The 22,911-nt window shown below is 41.5% G+C and overlaps 1 protein-coding gene across 1 annotated transcript in view; it reads left to right on the top strand.

Moving 5' to 3' along the window:
- LOC105459142 (DNA-binding protein D-ETS-4) overlaps positions 1–22,555 on the top strand; it is a 31,981-nt gene extending 9,426 nt beyond the window's left edge. The window contains exons 2-6 of the mRNA XM_011704917.1: positions 14,142–14,530; positions 14,857–15,506; positions 16,938–17,092; positions 21,160–21,352; positions 21,583–22,555. Coding sequence (XP_011703219.1) covers positions 14,142–14,530; positions 14,857–15,506; positions 16,938–17,092; positions 21,160–21,352; positions 21,583–21,935 — 1,740 coding nt within the window. The 3' untranslated portion in view covers positions 21,936–22,555. The remainder of the gene's footprint in view (positions 1–14,141; positions 14,531–14,856; positions 15,507–16,937; positions 17,093–21,159; positions 21,353–21,582) is intronic.
- Positions 22,556–22,911: the final 356 nt, after the last annotated feature.

The raw sequence follows: 22,911 nt of genomic DNA, 5'->3' as shown, positions 1-22,911 counted from the left end.
AAAAAAAAAAAACAAATGTCGCATTCGCGTATTGCGTCGCGCTCGCGGCGGGGCAAACTCGTCGATTTTGCGCGCCCCGTTGTCATTTCACGTACGACTCGGTAAAGCCGCGTTACAGCCAGTAATTTCGTATAGAATGCGGGACGTTGGGGATGCATTTACGGATGCGAATTACCGTGTCGGTACGCGCCGTAAACACGGTGATGTTATGTCGTCTACAGGAAGTATCGACGACTTCTTTTTTTATTTTTTCGCGATTCCGTTCGCCCCCGCGTCGCTCATACGCGCGCAGGCGTTTCTCGCTATGTATATATCTATCGTGACACCGCAAGAGAATGCTCTCCTATAGCGCGATACTATCCTTTGTGTGAAATGATAACACGCTTCTTACATACGTATTACAGGGGCGGTGTTACAGAATTTTGATCGCTGATAGAAAACAACATTTGCGAGAGGAAGAAAACTGTTGTCACGCACTCTATATATTATTTCGTGGTTTCACTGGTTTCAAGATATTTTGTGTGGACGTAGGTAGCTTAGATATCTTTAATAAATACGGATATCTATTAGTTAATAGTCGAAATTCTAAAGACTTGTTGCTTTATATTATTGCAAGATTAGAATCGTAGAATTTATTGGATTGCGGAAAGGTTATTTCACGAAAATTATATGCGGTTTAGTTCATTAAAGGGACCAATCTTTCTGATTGAATGCAACGCGCGAGAATTTGTTTAACGCACTGATATGCATACATGTATTAGTGGTTTGATGCGATTAGTACCTTTTACATTAGTTTGAGATACATCGAGATAAATTTGAGAAAATATATGTTCCTTCTTCCGTCATAACTATATTGTATGCGTGATATAATCCGCTTCGCTCACTTCGGGCTTCGGGCGAGGGTATGACAATGGTACGGTTACGTGGGTGGCGGACAAGAAAACCGTGCAACTCCTACGCGAAAGGCTTTCCAGGCTTCCAAGAAGTAGTGCGCTTTTGCGTATGCACTTATTCGATATAGCAGTCCTCTTCCTCTCTACACTCCTCTCTGTATCTCTTCTTTCGCTATTTGACGTTGTGAACACTGAAGTGGCAATGTCGCGAATAATCCCGCTTATCCGAACCCGAGGGACGAAGGTTCGATTAAAAGCGCGCGGACCAGCTGGACCTGCTCTGGAAAAAAATTTGAATAAAAAATCGAATCGAAGCGTAAAGGTATAAGAGCCTTGATTATCTCCGTAACTTTACTTGCGAGATCTGCAAAGAAAATATCCTTGCTATCACGACTTACGATGGAATTAATACTAGTTGTTTTAAATTTATCTTCTTAAAAAACTAATCTAACCCTAAACTGCAAACTTTTTAATTTTTAATCGTCTACATATAACTTATAGAAGATATTCTCATCTCGTTAAATTGTCATTTTTTTGTCTTTAAATAGATTTGACAATTTTTATAGGTGAAGATGAATTCGCTTAACAACTATTGAATTGACCGATTAGCTCTCTCACATTTAAAACAATCATTATTATCATTTTATTTCTGACTTGTCGCACACTCCTACTTCTCGTCCGCTTTTTTCGGGGACTGCACTGGGTCTCTACTCTCTCGACCCGGCGAATCTACGCTCGATCTTGCCGCATTCGCCGATTCCTCCGCGTATGCGAGCCACGCTTCGCGTCGCTGAATTAAACATAAGTCAGCGTGCGCATAATATATGCCGCAAATGTTACCGGCATGGCGGTTGTGAAATGCGATTCGATAGTTGTATCCGCGCGGCTTTTTGGGAGGAACTCTATCTTACTCGGGACTCTGTCGTAAATACAAGTCGCTTGTGTTTCACATTCTTTTAATACTTAAACGCAAGATTTATTTCCATATAATCTCACATGTACATCAAACACAATTTCGACAAAGACTTATCTTTAAGATAATTGTCGCATTTTTTTTAGCCGAAAAATCTTATTTATTTTACTTTGGTTTTTTATGCAAACGGTCGACAAATATTTTCTGGTTCTCGACTGCAGGACACAACACGATTTCTTCTTTTACAAAATTAGAATATTTCTTGAAATACGAAATAAATACCGGCGCAGGACAACTTTCTTAAATAGGATATTTTTATATATGTATGCAATGTATTATATTAGTATTTATTTAACTATATAATATATCATGATAATGTTTAGAAGTAACTATGTGATCGGAGGAAAAAATACAAAGAGATATTTATCGTGGGGGCTGTCATGTCGCGCGTCCGATACGATCGAGAAGAAACACAGACTGCATTTCCGGACCGCATCGCGCAGCCGATGTACCGTTGCGTCTTGCCATCCATCGCGATAAAGCGCAGAGACCCAAAGAGAGAGAGAAAGACTCCCATAATTATCGTCATTATCGTCGTTATTCTATGTAGCGCGGATATTCGCCCCTCGGGGCCCGCTGCTCGTTCTCGCTTCGCCTTGGATCGCCGCTTATTAACGAATAAATTATGTCATAACGGTTTGATCAGCGTCGCAACGCGCGCGATTGGAATGCTACTTGCATGAGAAAAGGAAATATAAAAAAAGATTGATGCCTTTTAAGTGATCAACTAGTTTACTGCTGAACTCCCGCCATTCGATGTCTGGAATTGATATTTCTTATCCATTTTTTTGTACCGAAGTGATAAACTGTGCGAGAGCACCTAATAATCGTTACGAAGAGATCGTTTTATTTACCGTTCGCTAATATCTATGTCGAAAAAATTTTAATCTCGAATTTTTGGCCTCTCAATTTTTTGTTTGAAATAACAATTACTCGGAACTATCGGATTTCTAATTTGTATTGATTTGATTGTATTGATTACAATCATTTATTATAGATTTGTAAAATTAAATTTTTTTATTGCTATTTAATCGAGTTTAACAGTCTCTAACATTCAATTTGCTCGCGACATGTATGTATCGCATATTACGTATATATAAGATTAATAATGTATTTTTGATAGAAGAGAGAGAGAGAGAGAGAGAGAGAGAGAGAGAGAGAGAGAGCGCTGCAACGTCTCGTTCCTCCTTCTTTTGCCCCTCCTTTCGTACTTCTTGTCTCGGCGGGTTATATTCACTCATCGAGCTATTCACAGTCGCCTTACAACTAGAGGTGCAATTATCCCCCCTCGTTTCACCTCGTCCTCTTCCTCTTTCTCTCTCTGTCTCTTTCGTCCGTCTTGTTCTCCGTTTCCTTTCACGAGATGCAGATATCCTCTCCTTGCCGCGTGTCCAAGAGAGATGGTCGTTTCTCTCTCGTGGCAGAACAGGCTGGCAGCCTCAAGGTCGGTCACTTCGGGTTTTCCAAATCGTGGTCCTGCATGACGGGCAACTTCCTATCGCTGTCCTCTTCTCGCCCGCGCGAGCTCCGAAGCGAGCGAAAGGAGTGTAGAGAGAAGGTAGGGGAACGGCGCCGATGTAATTTTTGATGGACAAAAAGTCGTATAACTACTCGACGGCGACCCTTCGCCGTTGGTATCGATATGTGGGACACGTGTAAAGATTCGATCGACAATCAAATATTAGTTTACGTTAGAGACATCTCATAGGAATGTGTCGAATGACACAAGGAAAAGAGTAGAAATAAGCCCATGAGTTAGAGGACAGGTCTCTGAAAGATTAGAAAAAAGCCCATGAATTAGAGGAAAGGTCTCTGAATTTCTATTAAATTGATGATGTACTATTTGGTATTTATTTGCTCATTTAACTCATAAACAGTTTCTTTTATTGCGCAATATTGTTCGTACAAAGTTTTTATTTTGGGTATAGAAAACTTATTAAACTTTTGCAAATTACCTGACTCTCTTTATATCTCTCTCACTATTATTATATCTTTCTTATATTTTTTTTCAGTCTCTTTATATTGCTTTATATTCTTATCGCTAACTTAAAACATTGTTAATGAAAAATGGAAATAAATCGATCCGATAGTTAGAAATGGTTTGTTACAGAAAAGATTATCTTCTCAGTTTCTTAATTGCATTAAAATAAATATACATTATTACAAGAAGATATGCATTATATTGTGCATGAAAAAGTTAAATAAATTAAATTGATATAATATTTGAAAGAAATGATAAAATCACAAATTCGAGAAACGGATTTGGCATTCTCGATCTTTTAGCCAGGATTGAATAGCTGAAAGATTTTTTTTGTGAAAGAAGTGTTGTTGATTTTTTGCTGACCAATCGATCGATACTTGAAGAATGAACCATATTAAATTAAACTGTAGCTATAATAGTTTTTTAATGTGACTAATTTAAAAGCAGCGCAAGGTCCTGCGTCACAAATGACAAGGGGCCCCTTCGAACACGGAAGCTGTCGAAATCATTTACTATGTAGTAGATCCATGTTGAAATCACCTTTCTGCGATGCACGAAATGACGAAGCGATTACAGGCAATCTTTTATACTTGTCAATCGTATAATTTTTTATATAATTTGCAGCAAGTATTGAAACCGTTATTATTTCAAACAGTTTAATTTCAGTAACAAAGTATGTTACTTCAACATTGTTTCCACCGAAACAAATATCTTTCTTCAGCATTATATGTAAAAAAATATTCTGAGTATTCGTAGGTTTTAAAGCAAGCATAATATAAGATTTCTACGAATAAAAATAATAATATCTCATAAAATATTGAATTAGCCTGAAATAATTTTCTAATCCTGTTAAACAGGACATATATATATACAGCCCAATCTTCAAAAGGATAATCTTGATAATCTTGAAGAAAAAATAACCTTGAAGAGACAAAAAAGATATATTTTGCATAATATTTATCCTTCAATGCCATCTAAATTATTTATTTTTATTTTAAATACTTTTATACAATATGTATACGTACCTTCAAATCGAAGATTCAGATCGCGTTTCAGGTAAGCCATTTTTTATATAAACATAAATGGCTCTTTTTATTTAAGCAGTATATACATTTTTTAAACAGTAGATTTTTAAATGTTGAGATAAATTTTTTCATCACGAATCATTGTTGTAAAAAATTTTCCGTGGGAACAATCCGTACAAGATTTTACGGTAAACTTATGGAATTATCACAGAAAGAGTTTTTTTTTCATTAAATTTCCTCAGGTCTCAGGAAGAGAGAAACGCTCTAATAATGTCTTCCATGCGCGGTCGAAGCGCTCGATTGCGTGAAACCTGGCGCGAATTTTTCGCGATTGTAACGCCTGTCGTAACACGTCGTGCAACGTGTACGTGTGAAGTGAGCACACACGCACGTAAGACATTAGAGCCGCGAGGGCGATGCGTGGGCGGTAAAGTGTTATTAATAGCGTACATCGTCGATATATCGGCTACGGGCGGCGCAACGATGCGCAATAATGAGGCAATTATTAACGAGAGTCGATTAACGGTCGTGAGAGAGTGTACGGGCGCTCGAGGGAGAGATGTTTCAACGAATTTCCCATAAAATTATCACGTGTGCGATCGTTATATAAATCACGTGTGACATTACCACGCCGTTTCTCGTCGCTTCTTCGTTTATTAATCAGCTGTATTGTTTTTTTTTTCACATCGTCAATCATTCAATACCGGGTTTTGTGATTTAAAGTAATCTGTAATTTAAGATTAAATTTTTTTCCGAATTGCTGGAATGAACGTTTGCAATTTTATCTCGAGAAGAAATGTAAATGAAAAAAAAAATATGTATCGACAACATTAATATAAATAAGTATTGTTAGCGAGATCATTAATAAACCAAAAGTAATAGCAAAAAATAGAATCAAGAATAAATTAATACTTTTATTATTTACAGGAAGATATAATAAGTGTACTTGCTCTCTAAATAAATTTTAAATGATAAATTTAACTTTTATCTCTGTGTATTACTGAGTCCATTCATTGAAAATATATTTTATTATATTTTCTAGATTTAAAAGAAAATAATATTTTAAACAGTAGGTATATCGGAGATGTTACTAAAATAAACGTTAAACAAGCCCGAGAGAAAGAAAGATGAGAGATGATGGAATAAACGAAACCGACATTTGCGAATTTATCTCGCGGAATAAACGTGATGTTCGAGATCTGCAGTCTTCTCGAATGAAGCTACGACGAGAAGTCCACCGTGTAGCCGGGGACTTGTGGGCCCCGGAGTCCCGGACGCGAATTTACGATCCTCTCGCTGGGTTATCCACGGACGTATAGGATAGTGCCCTAGGACGCAATTCTGTTGGAGGGGGAGGGGGAGAGATCCGAGGCGTCCGTGAGTCGCTTAATAACGCTACTTTAAAGCTCGCTCGCGCCGGACAAAAGCCGACCTGCCATAACTTCTTCACGGTGATGCACCGACGGCATTACCGTGGCGCGTTATGCCCCCATTATGCGGTATTATGTTACTATTTACGCTATCGCGGATGCCTATTTATTTGTCTTGCCTCGCTGACCGTTCTCGATCTTCCCACTCGATCTTCCGCTTTTTCCTTCCGCGCGCGCTCTCTCTTCACCGGATTAAGGCACACGATCATCAGGAGGAACCGCTGAAACGGTTAGACGGAAATCAGCCGACAACTTAGGCAATTATGAATCCGTTTCTGCAAGTGGTCACATCAACGATTCCAAATATTCAGAAAATTGCAAATTTACTTTATAAGACAAAAATTCTAAACATCGTGTTCACGAAGATTTATTTCGCAAAATAAAAATGAACGAGCAGACTTTCAAAGGTCTGACCTTCTCCGATAACCGATGGTACAAGCACTTTGCGGGTTCCCTCTTGGATCAGCAACGCGATTCTCCCTGTAGAAGTACCGTAAGTATTCCGCGCGACGAGGGAAACGCTGCAGCTGTTATCCCGTGATAAAGCGCGGGACTTAACGGCGGCGTGTACAAGAGACACAAGAATGGAGGAAACTTCAGTCATTAGTGTCCGCGATGCCGTCGTTTACCCACCGCGTGGCGATAAAGTAGCCATCAGGGGTTGCACTACGTCGCTGCAGTGCGAAACGCGACGCCGCGCCGCCGTCGCCGCTCGCAACGTCCTGCTCGCGTTGTTGCATTTCCGCACGGATTCTCGGACCATACGTCGCGTACATATACGTTATGCGCATTATCATGAAGCGCAGTATTACTCGCCTATAATTTCCGTTCTCGAGTGTTACGCGGACAACAGCTTACATATCCAGCGCGATACTCGCGCATCTGCTCATACCGCTGATATGTTGATTATTACACGCTTTCTTGGCGCATTACCTCGTTTTTAAACGCTATTTCCTCTACCTTTTACGCTTGCATCATATGTATCTTACTTGATTTAATTCAAGGAGAATCGCTCGCTCGTCGATCCACCATATGTGCGCTCTCTATCGATTTTTGAATCAATTGATTAATTTACAGTCAATATGCATTATCTTATTTATCTTTATAAAATATAAGATCGCGTCAGAGATAATCAGTTTTATTCACTTGTATTTGAATAGTAAGTGAGTGACTTTTTATAGTCTTTGATTATATATATATTTATAAAATTACCGTTTCGATATAATTTGTTTGAGAAACAGGATGAATGAAAGTTTTAAGAATTCAATCAAACTATGCGTAAAAAACACATTATACGATGTCTCGATGTTTGTCATAGTCTGTGAAATGCTGCGAACGGTTGTAAATTAAACGAGCGATTACTATCATTTTTCCTACTTATTCACTACTCGCGCGATGGGTAATTGATTACATGAATAACCACGCGACCGCGAAGAATTATAAATATTCCTCGCGCCGAGATTACACTTAATGTGTAATAGGGACTTTTTTTTTCATCGAAATCGAATGTCCGCAATGGCCTTGAAGCACATAGGACATAATTAAGGTAATATCCACAGGTGAGATTTCACGCGAGACAGCCGTGACGCGAGAGAATAATCCTGAGAGAAAACTACACACGGCGAAAATAAGAGATGCGCGACAGAAGACAGAAAATATAGTAGATAGATAACATTCGAGAATAATTCGAGAAGACGCACGTTTGTTACAAAAATGATGGAAAAAAAGGATTCATAAAACTGATTCGATTGATTCGAAAATCTGTCGAAAGTACGCAGGATTGGGCAAGGTGTATGCATGAGATTTAAAATTATCTACTTTGACGCTTGATTAAGATTTAATGGAAGACGTCCATTAAATATAATGGAAGATGTCCAGGTAGAAAGATATAATCGCGATGTGGCGAGGCGAGTGAAGTGTACAGAATTGAAGTGGGAAAACCTACTACTCACTTTTGTAATGTTTGTATCTCGCCTCGAGATGCTGCGATACTATTTTAATGCGGCTTTATGACGTCACGGATAACACATACACACATATACATACACACAGGTGACGACGATTAATCCGAGGAAAAAAATATGCAGATGAGGCTGGAGTGTATATCGCGGCGGTCCGTTGTCTCCGTTGCACTAATAATGCATAGAAATCAGCTGCGGATAATGAGCCGCAAAAATACTTCCTGCATCTTCGTTCGAGGAATAAGTGAGTAATCCTTGACAGTTGATGTTCGCTGCGCGATTGTAACGACGGTAGCGGCGGTTGATTTCTCCGCAAACGTATATATAATGAATTCCGTATGTCGCTTTTGATACGCTAAAAGCATAATCGGCTAAAGCCGCTCGACAAAGGTGAACGGTGTTGCAAGGCTGTAATATGGATGTAATATCACGAAATGAAATCGATTGAAGCTGAATGGAAAAGAGTTCGCTAGAAGCTAATTCGTATCTAGTCGCTTGCATTGTAATCCATTCAATGCGATAAACATGTTGTGATTAGAGTATTTTTCTTCCATTCTAATTGGATTCTTATGTAATATGTATGAAGAATATAAATTTTTTATGAATCGGTCGATCGAAAATTAGAGGATATTTAGAATGTATTTACGTTAAATGTTGATTTCAGTCGCTTGCTATTTTCGTATAAGATGCGCATTGACATTTCATTTTATTCGACAGAATTCTTTTAATATTTTTTTTTCCATCTTGTTATCTTTGGATAATAGCGTTAACAAGTCCATTCCGAGGAACCTTTATCCAGAATCTTTCTTTTTGATAATTAAGTTTTTAATTGGCTCGAGAAATTCCCTAATTATTTCTTTCAAACCAATTAACGCTCTCCGCGGAACGCGCAAGCAATGTTTTACGCCTGTGCCTATTTACTTTATATAAACATTTAATTTTAATGGCCGAAAGCGTTGTACAGCGTGGTCCCGGACCGAGACGGGTTTGAATGAGCGACGAACTGGAAACGGGGTTTCTGGAGTAATTCAGCGGTATGACGCACGCGAGCCGCAATTCCCGCGTTCAGGTTGAGGCGGCTGACATCAGTTTGCCGCATTTAGCGTTAGTGGAATTAATTGTACGATGCACGAACGTCCGAGCGAAATAAATGCCCGACAAGGTGGAAGAATACCGGTCGCGATTGGCCGTTCGCGCATCGTACCTCGTCACAATGATGGTAATTCGGGAGGAAATTCCTCTCATAAATATTCCGACTCGTAAAACGACATGATGATGCGAATAAAGATATATCTGCGTATATGTATATACACCTGTATGTGTGTGGATTTGTATATATATAGGGTGTCTCGTTTCTACCGTGTTATTATTTCAATGGCAGATCTTCTGGCCAAATTCGAATCAACTTTTTCATAGGAAAAAGAGACCTTTAACGTACTTTCTGGCTTTCTTCTTTACGACACTTTATGTGTGATGAAGAGTTGCACTTTGCATGCGCGATTGACCTTTCTGCGAGTACGAAAAATGCATCGATGAAAAATTTCGGGTTTGTAATATCCGAAAGTCTCGCCTTTTTGCATCTCTTCGCCTTTTCATGTTGCACGTTAATAACGACATTACGAAGCGGTATGACTGCGAGTGAGGTAATTAACAAGAATATCAGGTACGGTGGAATAGCTCTTTTAATTGCTTAGTGGAATTTATATGGCGAAAACAAAGACGCTGTTATGTGTCAATTAAAATAAAGATATCTCTTCATGTTTCTTCATTAACTACATTAGCAGAAAAATATGTAAGAATTAAATCAATTGCACAAGAATAAAAAAGTAATTTAAATTTATGAGGTTTTTAAAATCGAATTGATAGATAAAAAACAAAATGAGATTGTAACAGATTTATATAATTTTCGCTAGTTAGATGTAAAGATCTCAGAGTCCCTTTGTGTCAAAATAGAATTAAAAAGAAATATTAAATCTTGCGAATTATAATGTCATTGTTCTGATAGTTTCCGCACTTCTCTTTTCTATGAATTACTTGAAGGGTTTTTGAAAGTACAAAAACTTTTTTCAATTTAAAGATTGCTATTCTTTAAAGTTCATCATGCAAAAATTTTAATTGAGACTTTGCCTGTTTGGAGTCTAAATTGTCATCTGAAAGATGATGTATGTTGTCATTTTCTTAAGTGGCAACATTTCCATTAAGCTAATGAAGACGAAAATGTGATTAAACTATGTAATTATGTATGCTACATAAAATCGCACTTAGATATGCCTACAGTGCATATTTTGATTTCACAACGAATGCTAATGTAGCATGTTACTAAAAATGTGCTCGCACTCACAAATATTTATACAATATATCAATATGTGTGCAAATATAGACAAAGATAAGAGAGCACATCTCAATACGCATCTTAGACACTCCTGTTTTTATGATCGTCTCGTAATTTTTCACCTCTCTTTTTTTCCGTGAGCGTGGAATGCATATTCAAAAACGGTGACTCGGTAGACGCCGCGAAGACGTTTTTACAGCGCGCGAACGAAAAACCGTACGTCTCGAAGAGAGCGCCTCGTCTCTCATTTCGTGGTCACAGTGTTATCGAAGGTCGCGATTTCTCGCTCAAAATGTCAACGTGAACGTCCAAAGTCCGCGCGAGATCGTGAAAACTCGAATACGTATTACGAAACCGCATATGGCCGATAACTCGCGCATTATCGCGCTCGCAGGCGCTGGCAGGCGTCTCAACGACGATAATTCTTGTCATCGCGACACCGTACACATGCTTTTCGTTGTTAATAACAAAATGGAGGTGTATCGCGTCATAACAATCCGATAATTCATTCTGTTTATCGATGTTCAATTAATTTGAAGAAGAAACCTTATTTTTGATGCTACTTTGGAATTGCGACGACACGACTATATATAGCATTAACTAGCTATGCATAGCTTCGTAATAATTTTATCTAGATATTTTTACATCTTTATATTTTTCGAATAATAGAAAGACGAATGAATTTGGTTAAAAAAAGCGAGAGAAATGAAAAGATATTTGTATAATTACAGAGTATATACACTGTAATTCTTACAATGTTCTCTTTTATCTTTCGAAATTGTAGAACGACAAGATGTTATATAATAGCGTGATATTCTTAGAGTCTATATCCATCGATATGCTAAACAATATGGTTTCTTACGTGTATAAAAACAGCCAAGACACACATTTCGGAATTATTAATGTGGAAACGCGATTGCGCGGGGATGGTGACGGGGTACCGTGTACCGCCGTGTAGTTGCGAATAAATAACGGTGTTTAAACAGGACGACCGTCTCTCTCGAAAATTATGAGGTCGCCCCGTGGCTGTTGCGGCCCGTGACTCCGGTGGAATCCCGTGTTTTGCGCACGGAAGGGGAGAATGCAGCTGCACCGGCGATTAGTCGAACGCGTGACGTCAATGGCTTGTCTTTGCGAAAGTCTCGAGAGGAAGGTATAGCGAGAGACTCAAGGAGAGCCATTAAATGGTTCTCCATGGGAGCACCATTCTCGCACATGCAAGTGCCTTACCGCCGAAGCCAATTAGATTTTCCAAAACTCCTTCGTTTCTTGATAATGAAATAATTAATTACATCTCTTAATGTAAAGTGACGCAAGAACAATAAGAGCACGAAGCGTCTGTGCAGTTGTCTTATCTTACGTGCAGAAAGGTTTCCGGAGTTTCAAATATAATATCTCGACGTTAATGATCATATTTGATTGAGAGTGCTGATCGGGCGTTTTTTCAGAGACGCGAATATTTTCACGCAGTTGGGAGACCGACGGCCGAGTCTCATACCATGGTTTCGCGCGTAGTAAATCCAGGAAGATTCTTCTCCCGAGAGAGGTGCATCGTTCTTAGATTCCATCAGTATATAGATAAACATTCTCTTTCTCCTCTCGGAGCCTTTCGAGAGGCTCCGGGAGAGAATAAGCAGTATACGCTTTTGCCGTGTGCTCGCTCGTATCTCTTTGGAGCTCCCATGCATCCGTGCGCTCGTGTATGTACGTGAAGCGTTCGCGTGCGTTTACGTGCACGTGAAGTATTCTCGTACGATCAAAGTGGGAGAAGTATTGTGTCTCTACGTTTGTCTGAGAGCGCACGCGCGCGCGCATGTGTCTGTGGGCATAATCGTTTATTTCGCGTCGACCTTTGCGGGGCACTACGTCAAAATGTCAGATGCGACCCCGCCTGAGCGCGAGGGAAGATGCACTGGGAACGCTGTAATGGGCTTACAAAGCGTAACAAACTGATGCGAGGTCAAACACACGACGGGCAATAAACACACGTAGAGATAAATGGGCCCTTAAGGTGCACCACACCGGGGCCCGCCGGGAGGCGGGCGTTTCGTCTCTCTCTCGACGCGCCTATCTCCGACGTTTTGTTTGCCGCGAGATGAGCGCCGACGCGATCCGAGGTCGCGATACCCGAAACTCTTGCTGCTTGTCCCGCTCTTTTCAGAAATCAGCATTCTGGTTCATGAAAACAATTGTCACTTTTTCAGACGCTTTTAACGAATCTATTTATGATGATTCTACTTTCGTCTATTTATAGATATATATATTTTTAGATATATTCGATATACATATATACTTTTTCTGGACGTTAGCATTACGACTTTTTTTTCACAACGCGACGTATTTCTTCTTGAGCTTTACATCGACTTTTTCTTTATGAGAATTTATGCGAATATTCCGCAATATTCATAATTCATCTCTAACTTTTATAGACTCCGTCGTATCTCCTCATTCGTATTTCTCGTTGCCAACATAAGTACAGTTAAATGTAATTGATTAAAGGTAATTTTTAGTTTATTTTCCCTTGTTAATTCTCTTCGGTTTCGGTTAAGTCTTGAAACAGTCGCACGTCCCGGGCTGCAGACAGTACGATCGCCATGAGCGACTCGCGAAGCGTAACAAACTGACGCGGGGTCAAACGCAAGACGGGCAATAAACACGCTGAAAGATAAACGGGCAATCGGGTCCAGCCCGGGGCCCAGGTCTCCGGGGAAAGTGTTTCGTCCGCGGTACCGCGAACGGCGCGATTTTCGCTTTCGCGCGGATCGATATGAAGAACAACATATCGTCCGGACTACAAAAGGTGATTGGGTTTATTGCCTCTCCCCCTTGTACGTTTATAACGTACGTGCGCGTTCACTTTACGATCCAGCGAACAGTTGTCGAGGCTCACCTTACTCGTTACTGCCGCGCTATCTCCTGTGGGAATTTTATTTCTATCGTAGAGACGATTCTTGAGAGAGAAACGTATTGCGAAATCCGACGCGATTATCTGTTATTATCGAGCGCGTCGAGAGACACATCATTTTTTTTTTTTTTTTTTTTACTGAATCTCCGACCTTCGCGGAAGTGTAATCGTGTAATCGAATAATCTGGGGTGCAACCTGGAGTAAATTGTTACATATGATTAATATAATGCGTTCCACGAGATAGCTACAATGTATAGAATGATTGAATAAGCTTTCGAGGAATGGATCTAGTGATTTTCTTTCTCTCTGTGACGCGTCTCTTTCTCGCGCTTATGCAACGTTACCGCGGCCGGTGCCACCATTATGCGTTCGCATAGGCGCGATTGCCGGCCGACCACCACAAAACCACAATCGCGTTCTAATTACGAGCATTAGCCACTTACGGTCAGGAGTGCCCCTCGTAGATACTCTCTCGGATCGATCTAGCCTTGGCCGCGACGGGCCGCGAGAAACGTCTCGCACGTCAGGCGGCGGGCGGGCGTCTTAGCGCGCCGCTTTCTCTTCTCTACATTTTTTTTTTTGCGAGCTAATCGTGCCGAATGACGGTATGTACGATCTACGATCTTCGATTCTCTTTCAGATGCCGCAGACGGTGCCCACCGCGGCCGGTTACTCGCCGTCGTTCGACTACAGCACTTTTCAGTTCGATTTGTCCCTCCTGCCGGACGATTACAGCCCGACCGGCGGCCAAGTCTGCCTGAAGAGCTTGCAGATCAAGCAGGAGGCACGCTCGCCGCGCCCGGGATCGCCCACGACCTACCAGAGCCCGCCGTATCCGAACGGCGAGTTGCCGTTGTCGCCCAACTACTCGCACGAGGGATCCTCGCCGGGGTACCCGACGAGCCCCTACTACGTACCCAGGAGCCCTCAGAGCGCCCAGTTTTACCCCACCAGCCCGGAACCGTCAACCAAGCAACCGATCAAGAGGGAGAAGAGTCTCGATCTTTTGGCAATCCTTCAGGAATCCAGGTAGACATTGCGACTTTTTTTTATGATTTTGTGAGATAGCTGACATTCATTTTAAAGACGCGCAAATACTTGGAAAAATTTCTAATCGATTTTTTTTTAACGGAAACATCAAAAAAACTTTTTTTCTTTTTACATTACAACTAGAGATTTTGGAGATTATATATATATATGATTATTACGTGATTATTACGACGCGCGCGAGATTAAAAATCGCTAATCGCTCGCATTTAGTATCATACCTGAGTGCCATTATTTATCGCATCCGTCGTTTTCTTCGTTTGCAATCTTTTAACGGGAATGGACCGCGCATTTTCGCATGATTACAGACTCTTAGCCGAGAGTCTGGGTTACCGCGAGGACTCAACCGACTGCACGGTGCCCTGTACTCCGCCTCGAAGCGAGGAGGATATCTATAATAGTCTCGACGCCGACTTCCTGCCGAAGAAGGAGGACACCGGCGTGCAGGGGCACCCGTTGCTCAAAGAGATCCTCTTCAAGGAGGAGCCTCGATCCGTCTCTAGTAACAACGGTTCGTCGCCGTCCCCTTCCTCATCTTCGCCCAGTCCCTCGAGCGAGTTTGAGAGTAGTTCAGCGTTGCACGAGCTCCTCTTTAAGGGCGTCACCCTTCGCAAAGACGTGGCGGAGATTTCCAAGACGAGCCAGCCTAAGGTGGAACGAGGCTCGCGAGAGGAGCTGGCGAATCCTCTGCGAAAGGAGGAGGAACTCTTCAAGGACGGCCAGAAGAGCGATCACCAGCTATTGCGGGAAGTGCTGAGGGACACTAGTTTCCAGAGGAAGTACAATCTAAGACCCGTCGATCTCGGCGGCGTCGGCACCGGCTTTGTCGAGGACATGGAGGCTGGCGAATGCGTCGGCGATCTCGCCCGCGAGCAGCTCGAGCCGGTCCTCAGTCTGGCCATCCAGCAACTGCAGAAGGACTTTGACAACACCTGCGTAGCGCTCGGTATTCACCCAGGTGAGAGATTTTTTTAAAATTCCAGAAAAATTTAATTAGAATTTTATAACACAATTTTCTGTTGTCCACAAGATGAATCGCGTATCTCGATTATCATAATTTTTTTCATTGAAGCACACAAAGTAGCTTTGGAAACTCATAAAGAAATGCACCGAATTTTTTTTTTGTAAGCATTGCGAATTAATCAAGACAGCACAAGTTGTGGTGTCGTGGCATATTTGTTATAATCGTAAATACCGGATAATGAAATAAAGAGCTGAATTGATAAAAGATGTGATATAAAACCATATGCCTTATGATTATCGATACTATCTCGCTGGAGATTAATTGCAAGTAATGGAGAGTAAGTGCGTATATCCTTATATAAGCACGCCATTTCTATAATAGTCGCCGTGACAATGGCTACAATCACGTGCGCGTTAATTATTATTATTATCAACCTTACGGTAATCATCAAGTGAGATTTATTCCCGCGTTTCTTAAGGTTTTATCATTACATCTTTTACTAAGATCATCTCGACAATGTAAGTCTCGCAAGAATGATCTTTTCGTGATTTTTAATCCTCATCGTTTCACACGGTTATAGATTGTAGCGCGCTTATTATCGTTCTGTAACTTTAAGGACTTAAAATCGAGTCAAGCACCTTTTTTTTTTAATCTGGTCTGTTAAACTACTTATCGTGGTCACAGTTCTGATGCAATGCTGAGATTCGTCGATATCTCACTTTTCCATCTCTATATAAACTCTCTCCTCGTGATCAGACACTGTGGAAATTCACTCCGTGCCACTCGATGATGTATGGACGACATGATTACGAGCGAGCCATCAGAAATTCCGACGCGCACTTTGGTTTTCTCGGTTAAGTATCGGCTATAGCCTCGTTCCGTTAGACCTTCTCGTTACCTTGCCGCAGGCAGTAATTTCGACGTCGTCGTCGTCGTCGTCGTCGTCGTCGTCGTCGTCGTCGTCGTCGTCGTCGTCGTCGTCGTCGTCGTCGTCGTCGTCGTCGTCGTCGTCATGGTTTTCGTATTCGTTGTCGTCGTCGTATATGCAACTAGTTCGTCTATTAATCTGAACCATGATGTCATACTTTAAATAAATTACCAAGTGTTGTGTATCGGCATGCTTTCACGCGGAGTTACGAAATTACGGCGCTGTGCCGTGACGAAGATCCACGTCATCGATATAATTACGCCTTACAGATTTGTGTTCCTTATACCCTTCTACGCTCGTATACGCGACTACTTCTGCGCGATGTCGTAACACACTCTAAGATTAGTCTTGGAGGATACGAATATTCGTGTAATTTGAAAAAAATCTCGTCAGCGATCGGCTCTCCAAGTTTCTGATTTTTTTTTTGATGCCGCGTTTTTCGGTTGGCGACCGCTAACGGAGGAGTAACGTCAGATTTCCGGCGTTTATAATTGCAGAGCCCAGACGCTGGAGCGCGGCGGATGTGGCAGCCTGGGTGCAGTGGGCCAGGCGGCAACTGCAATTGCCCTCGGTGCCAATGGAGAGCTTCAACGTGGACGGCGCAACCCTGGCCTCCCTCACAGAGGAGGAATTCTGCCAGAGAGCACCCCAGGTGAGCGAACATACTTTCATCCAAATTATCTTACAACGAAACTAGGGCGTAGCAACACTCAAATAATTATGTACATAGATGATTATAAAATATTTTTCTTCACGTTTATTATTTTTTCTTCGTAGCAAAGATTTTACTGAGCGCGGCATCTTTTCTTATAATTTTTCCATTTTTCCATTTTCCTGTAAATATTTTGCACGCAATGATTGAATTTGCTTCAAGAAAATTCTTATATAGTCGGATTAAATATAAGTGAGAAATAAAAGATTTACTTGTTTTCTTGAAGCTTTCCGCGACAGAAATAGCTAAATGTAGGTATCTATATTCAGACATCGGTTTCAACCTTCGAGCAAAGAAGTCGCTTGAGATATTGTAAAAAAAAAATTTCGTATTAATTTCTTATTCTTTACTTTTACATCTTATCGTGTCCGACTTTTATTTTCTCACACACTACGCGTTAACCGCATACACGACTCTCAGCTTTGACGTGTACCGTTACGCAATGCCTTGCGTCTGCGATGATCGACCTCGTCGGGGATTGTACATACGTGCTTTCGACGAATCAATCAGCCGCGTGATTTTCGAAATGCTTTTATTTCACGTTGATGTAAGGAGGTCTGACGTGACAGCCAAGGAAAAAACAACACTTAAATTTGCGCATGAGTTTTTTTTGCATGACATTCTCTCCGTATTTCAGTATATGGATGTTCGATGATGTTAGCAACAATAATAAAGTAATACCCAATCTTGCGAAAATGCATTCTTATCTGCCTCATTGATATCGTTGGATTTTTTACAAAACTTATCTCTCGTCGCGTCGCGAAAATTTATAATAGATTTTGCATTTATCACCGTAATTGTCGTGTTATGTGCCGTATTTTATTTGTAATTTCTATTTTTGATAGCAAAAATATTTTCGTGAATCACGTATTTAAAATTAAATTATTGTGTATTACTTATTTCATAACTAATTAATTTTGAATAAATGTCAGTGCTTATCAGGGAGAGCATGCATGATATAATAGCAGGATGAATGTGAATCAGTTATAAATTCACGTGTCTCGGTGAAATTATGGCAATTAAGTTTAAATTTGATAACCAGGAAAGTTACACGCAACCAGCGAGCGTGATTTTAACTTCATCCGTCATTATCGTAACGATCCGCGAGCGTCGTGCGCAAGTTCGCGTTCGTTTGATGAAGAAACCAGAGGGGGATTTGAGAAATGTCCGTTGCCGAGGTCCGGTGAAAGTGAATTTCCTGGTAATCGATGCGCGTTTACGTTTCCTTCCGCGTAATCCCTACCCGAAGAATAAATGGTAGAATATATACGTCGCTCAAGATTTCGACATAACGTCACGGGATCGGAATTCCCCCGAGAATCATCTGGCGTGTGAAAGTTACACGTTTGCGTCAGGGATACGGTTTCAGGGAAAGAGGCCCTAAAAGATTGTCCAAGGTTGTAGCGAAGTCTCTTTTTACTTTTAATCTTCGATTCCGTTTTACCAGATTAAAACTCGTGTAATTTAATATTACAACGCGATGTCAGCGATAAGTACCCATGAGAAAGTTTGATCAAGATATATTATAAATTTTAAAAAACATAATCCCTCAATTATAATATTACTTTAAATAAAACAATATTTCGCATTATCATATATATCGAGTACCTTCGTCCCGCAATCTTGTCAGCTAATAATGACAATATCGATTTTGATCACAAATATATTTAGCGCACATTTACACTATAAATTCAATCTTCTATCTTGTCGCAAATAATGTCTGATTTATGCAATTGCAAGTACCATGGTTCGAAGAATGCACATAAAGTAACTTAATTACTTATAAGATATTATTAATGTGATTACTTGACGAATCAAAGTATGAAATTATCTTATGAATATATCATAATTCGAGCTGAGAACTAAGAAAACAACAAATTATGACGATTTCTATCTGCTAGCTTTTCTGATACTTGTGCATACAACAAGCAGTTAAGTCGTTTATTAAGTAACAAGTTTTATATCGCGCCATCGAGCGTGCTAAAAACCGGTTGCGCCAATATTGATTATACCTACTGCTGACTGCAGTTAACCCTAAACTTGACAAAGCTAAGAAAATGAACTTGACATTGCATTATAAGATGAATTATTTTTAACAAATTTGTTTCTTCTATAAGAAGCGCAATCTTCTCTTTTTACAATTACAGTACATTTCATTCGTTGATCATTTTCATTAGTACGGTGATTATATAGTAAAAAAGGACGAAGAGTAAAATATATTTCTATGCTTCATTAACGAAGAATTAATTTTTTTTCCGTCACCTTCCTGAATCCGTCGAAGAAAAACAGGAAACATCAAAGGCAGTTAAAAACTTGTAACATTATCGATGCCGTATAAACTCCGGATGATTATGTTATGTTTTTAAATCGTAAGCACGTAAATCTTGGAGTCCCGTCCCGTCGATCGATGCGTATCTCATTATTCGAAGAGAATTACAGGCGTAAGTCTAACGGAAATTAATAGCGAGTAGAGTAGCTGGGTGTATGGCGAGCAGCGGGGAAGTAGTCATGCATAATGGATTCCGCTTTGCGTCTAGTAATTGGATAATCGCGCTGCGAAGTATCGCGGTAGTTCGCGTAGCGTGGAATCATGGTCAGGCTTATGGTCACGTTCTATCTGCGATCTCGCAAAGTCCTTTCCTCGTTTGTTTGTGCTTCGTTGATGCGACGTGCGGTCGCGTTTCCTTCGCGGACTTCATTCATGGTTCAATTCACAAATGTGCACGCATATTTCGCATCGTCTGTTCAAAGGTTCATTCTGCCGATTTGACTTTACAATTTGTACGCGCGATTTTATTCAGTTGAATTTAAAATTAATATTTAATCTTTTTTTTTAACCGTTTAGTATATCTCTCGAATTCTCACAAATGTGCGATGCTGCATTTAGGTATTTTTTAAATCGAACAAAAGGTAAAATATTGAAATAAGTGAAAGAGTAGAAAATTGGATTGCATTTAATGAATGGCGTTTAATGCTGACGTGTAAGCCTCGGACGAGTCATGCCACGTTCGCTTGTCGGCTTCTCGAGGAAATAATTACGGCATTCTTTGCGGTTTGGCATCGCGTTTTAATGGCGGCGATTATCGATACGCGAGAATATTTGTTTCTCGGAACATTGCGAAGTATCCGAGTATGATTGCGCCGCTGGATGAGGCACACACAGGAATGCTCTGCGCGCAGATTACATTGGCAGATCGAAGGAAATGCGCTTCGTTATAAAGCACCACGCGATCTAATTTCAACAATTCATACAAAATTCTGCAAATGATTGTTATAAATTCGGAATTGTTCGGAGTAATAGCTAAATAAATATTGCCCCAATCACTCGAGATGGAGTCTCCCATCAAACGGGCATCTCGCCTCTCCGCGGATGTCGGCGCGTTTGTGCACCGTGAGGATAACCATCGAGGATGTAACGGCGATGTGGAACCGCGTCCGAAATAAATATGTATATGTACATGCGTGCGTGCGTGCGTACATACCGCTTCTCGAACACTCATTCCGCGATCAGCAGGATCGGCTTTACCCGTGCCTACCGGTGCGCGCGCCATTGGCTCGGCAGAAACGATCGAGAAGTGGGTCAACCGCTCGAATGTCTTGCCTGCTGCGTTGCGTCTCTCTCAACGGAGCCGCTTTCTCTTCTCTCGCGCACAACGACGTCAACGACTCTTCCGTTGGAATTCTAACGCGCTCCTAACGCGCGCGCTTTTCTATCTCCGTCTATCTCCCTTATATTTCTCTTTCCTTTTTTTTCTCGCATCTATTCTTCCCCGTGCACGCCTTTCGTTTTTAATCGCCCCCCGTGATCTTGAAGGCAAACTAGTTTTGGTCTTCAGTACACCTCGATCGAATATATTTGATGTATTATAATGGACTGACAATGAGTTTGTGATTGACTGAGTTTGTTTGAACTTTGAACATTGACGAATGCGCTATTTAATACGTAGAATGTCCACAAGCTATGGATAATTAGGCTAATAATGCCGATACGACTGTTTATGTTGAAGTGCGGAAGCATGCTGCACGCGCAATTGGAGATCTGGAAGGCCGCCGTCGAGGAGTCGCCGCGGAACACTCTGGCCGCTTCCTGGAGTCCCACGGGAGTAGTTCAGTCTCCGAACAGCGCCGTGACTCCGACAGTCGGAAACGCAACGGCAGTTAGCCTCAAGGAATCTCCCTGCGCCATTGATTTCTCAGATGGTACGTTATATGTTTCTTGTATTATTTAGAGGACCATTATTTATCGAATGATCATTCATCTTGAAAAAAATCAAGTGGACTTGCCTGACTTTCCACGCGCGAATAAAACGTAACGCACCGCGCGTGCGAAGTTGAACTACCGATACTGATAACTATATAAGCGCGATATAAATCAGTCTCGCTTCTTCTATCCCTCACCCCTTGCGTTCCTTTGATTTCTCTGCGTGCAGACGAGGACGAGGATTGCGCTTCCGCTCAGAGCGGCGGTAACGGTGGCAATGGCGGCGGCAAGATGCGCAACGGTGGCAGCCACATCCACCTCTGGCAGTTCCTGAAGGAGCTGCTGCAGAGCCCGAGCGTTCACGGCTCCTGCATACGCTGGCTCGATCGCAACAAAGGGGTCTTCAAGATCGAGGACTCGGTGCGCGTGGCGCGGCTCTGGGGTAAGCGGAAGAATCGGCCCGCGATGAATTATGACAAGCTCAGCCGCAGCATCCGGCAGTACTACAAGAAGGGCATCATGAAGAAGACGGAGCGCAGCCAGAGACTGGTTTACCAGTTCTGCCATCCTTATTGTCTATAAGGGATATTGCTTCGTTTCTCCTTCCGCCTTCCCTCTTCTCCCCCCTCCCTCCCCTCTGTCTTCTCAATCTCTTCCTTTGTGCGAGTACAGGCGCCCGCGATCTGGAGCGAGTGACTTCGCGAAGAAGAGCCCGGCGCAAAGATCAAAAGGTAAAAGAAAGAAAAAAAGAAATAATGATCCGCCATGCTCGATATTATCCCGCGATGATAACGTCGAGCCACGGTTGGGTCCGCTTAGTACGCCCGTTTTGGGCGATCACTTTCGCCTTATGATTTATTCCCCTCTTTTCCCACTCCCTTTCACTTTCCCTCTCTGTCTCCTACGCGTGTGTATGTGCGTGTGTCTTTGAGTTTTCTTTTTCTTTTTTTTTCTCTTAAACAATAATATATATTAAGCACGCGATTCTCCACCGGGTCGGTCTTTCGTTTCGACGAGACTCTCGTCGCGAGGCGAAGACGCGAGCGGGTGGAAATTCGCCAAGAGAAAAGGGAAGAAATGACTCTTTCCTCTCTATTCTCACGATCGCTTGTCGGCACCTGTTCGTCGGATCCTCGAGCTGTCTGATAACACATACGCGATACGTCGACACCACACTCAGCGCGCGGAACTATTCGCCGCTGCCTGGTGCGCCGCTCCGTTTCTCGAAACGATAACGAACGAAGATGAAATCTGGGGAGACAATCTATTTTTTATACGAAAACTTTTTTTCATTCGTACACGCGACGCGACGCCGTCCTTCCGTATTGCAAACAAGCGAAGATACGGAATTAAGAAGAAATGAAACGTCAATCTCGCAGGCGTAATGTCGTATACGTATCTGACGGTAGATGAAAATATCTTTGCCGACATAATCATTACCTGTTCGCGACGGGATAAGATAATTACATTTGTTAATTACATTTTTGCGCATCTTACGACCTCTGACACGCGCAGAGTTCGCGGAAATATTTTTACCAATGCGCGCGCAGGAAGGTGT

The sequence above is a fragment of the Wasmannia auropunctata genome, unplaced genomic scaffold, assembly GCF_000956235.1.
Source record: "Wasmannia auropunctata unplaced genomic scaffold, wasmannia.A_1.0 LD334208.1, whole genome shotgun sequence".
NCBI lineage: Eukaryota > Metazoa > Arthropoda > Insecta > Hymenoptera > Formicidae > Wasmannia > Wasmannia auropunctata.
Note: the sequence above shows the minus strand (reverse complement) of the source record. Positions and strands in the feature narration are given on the sequence as shown.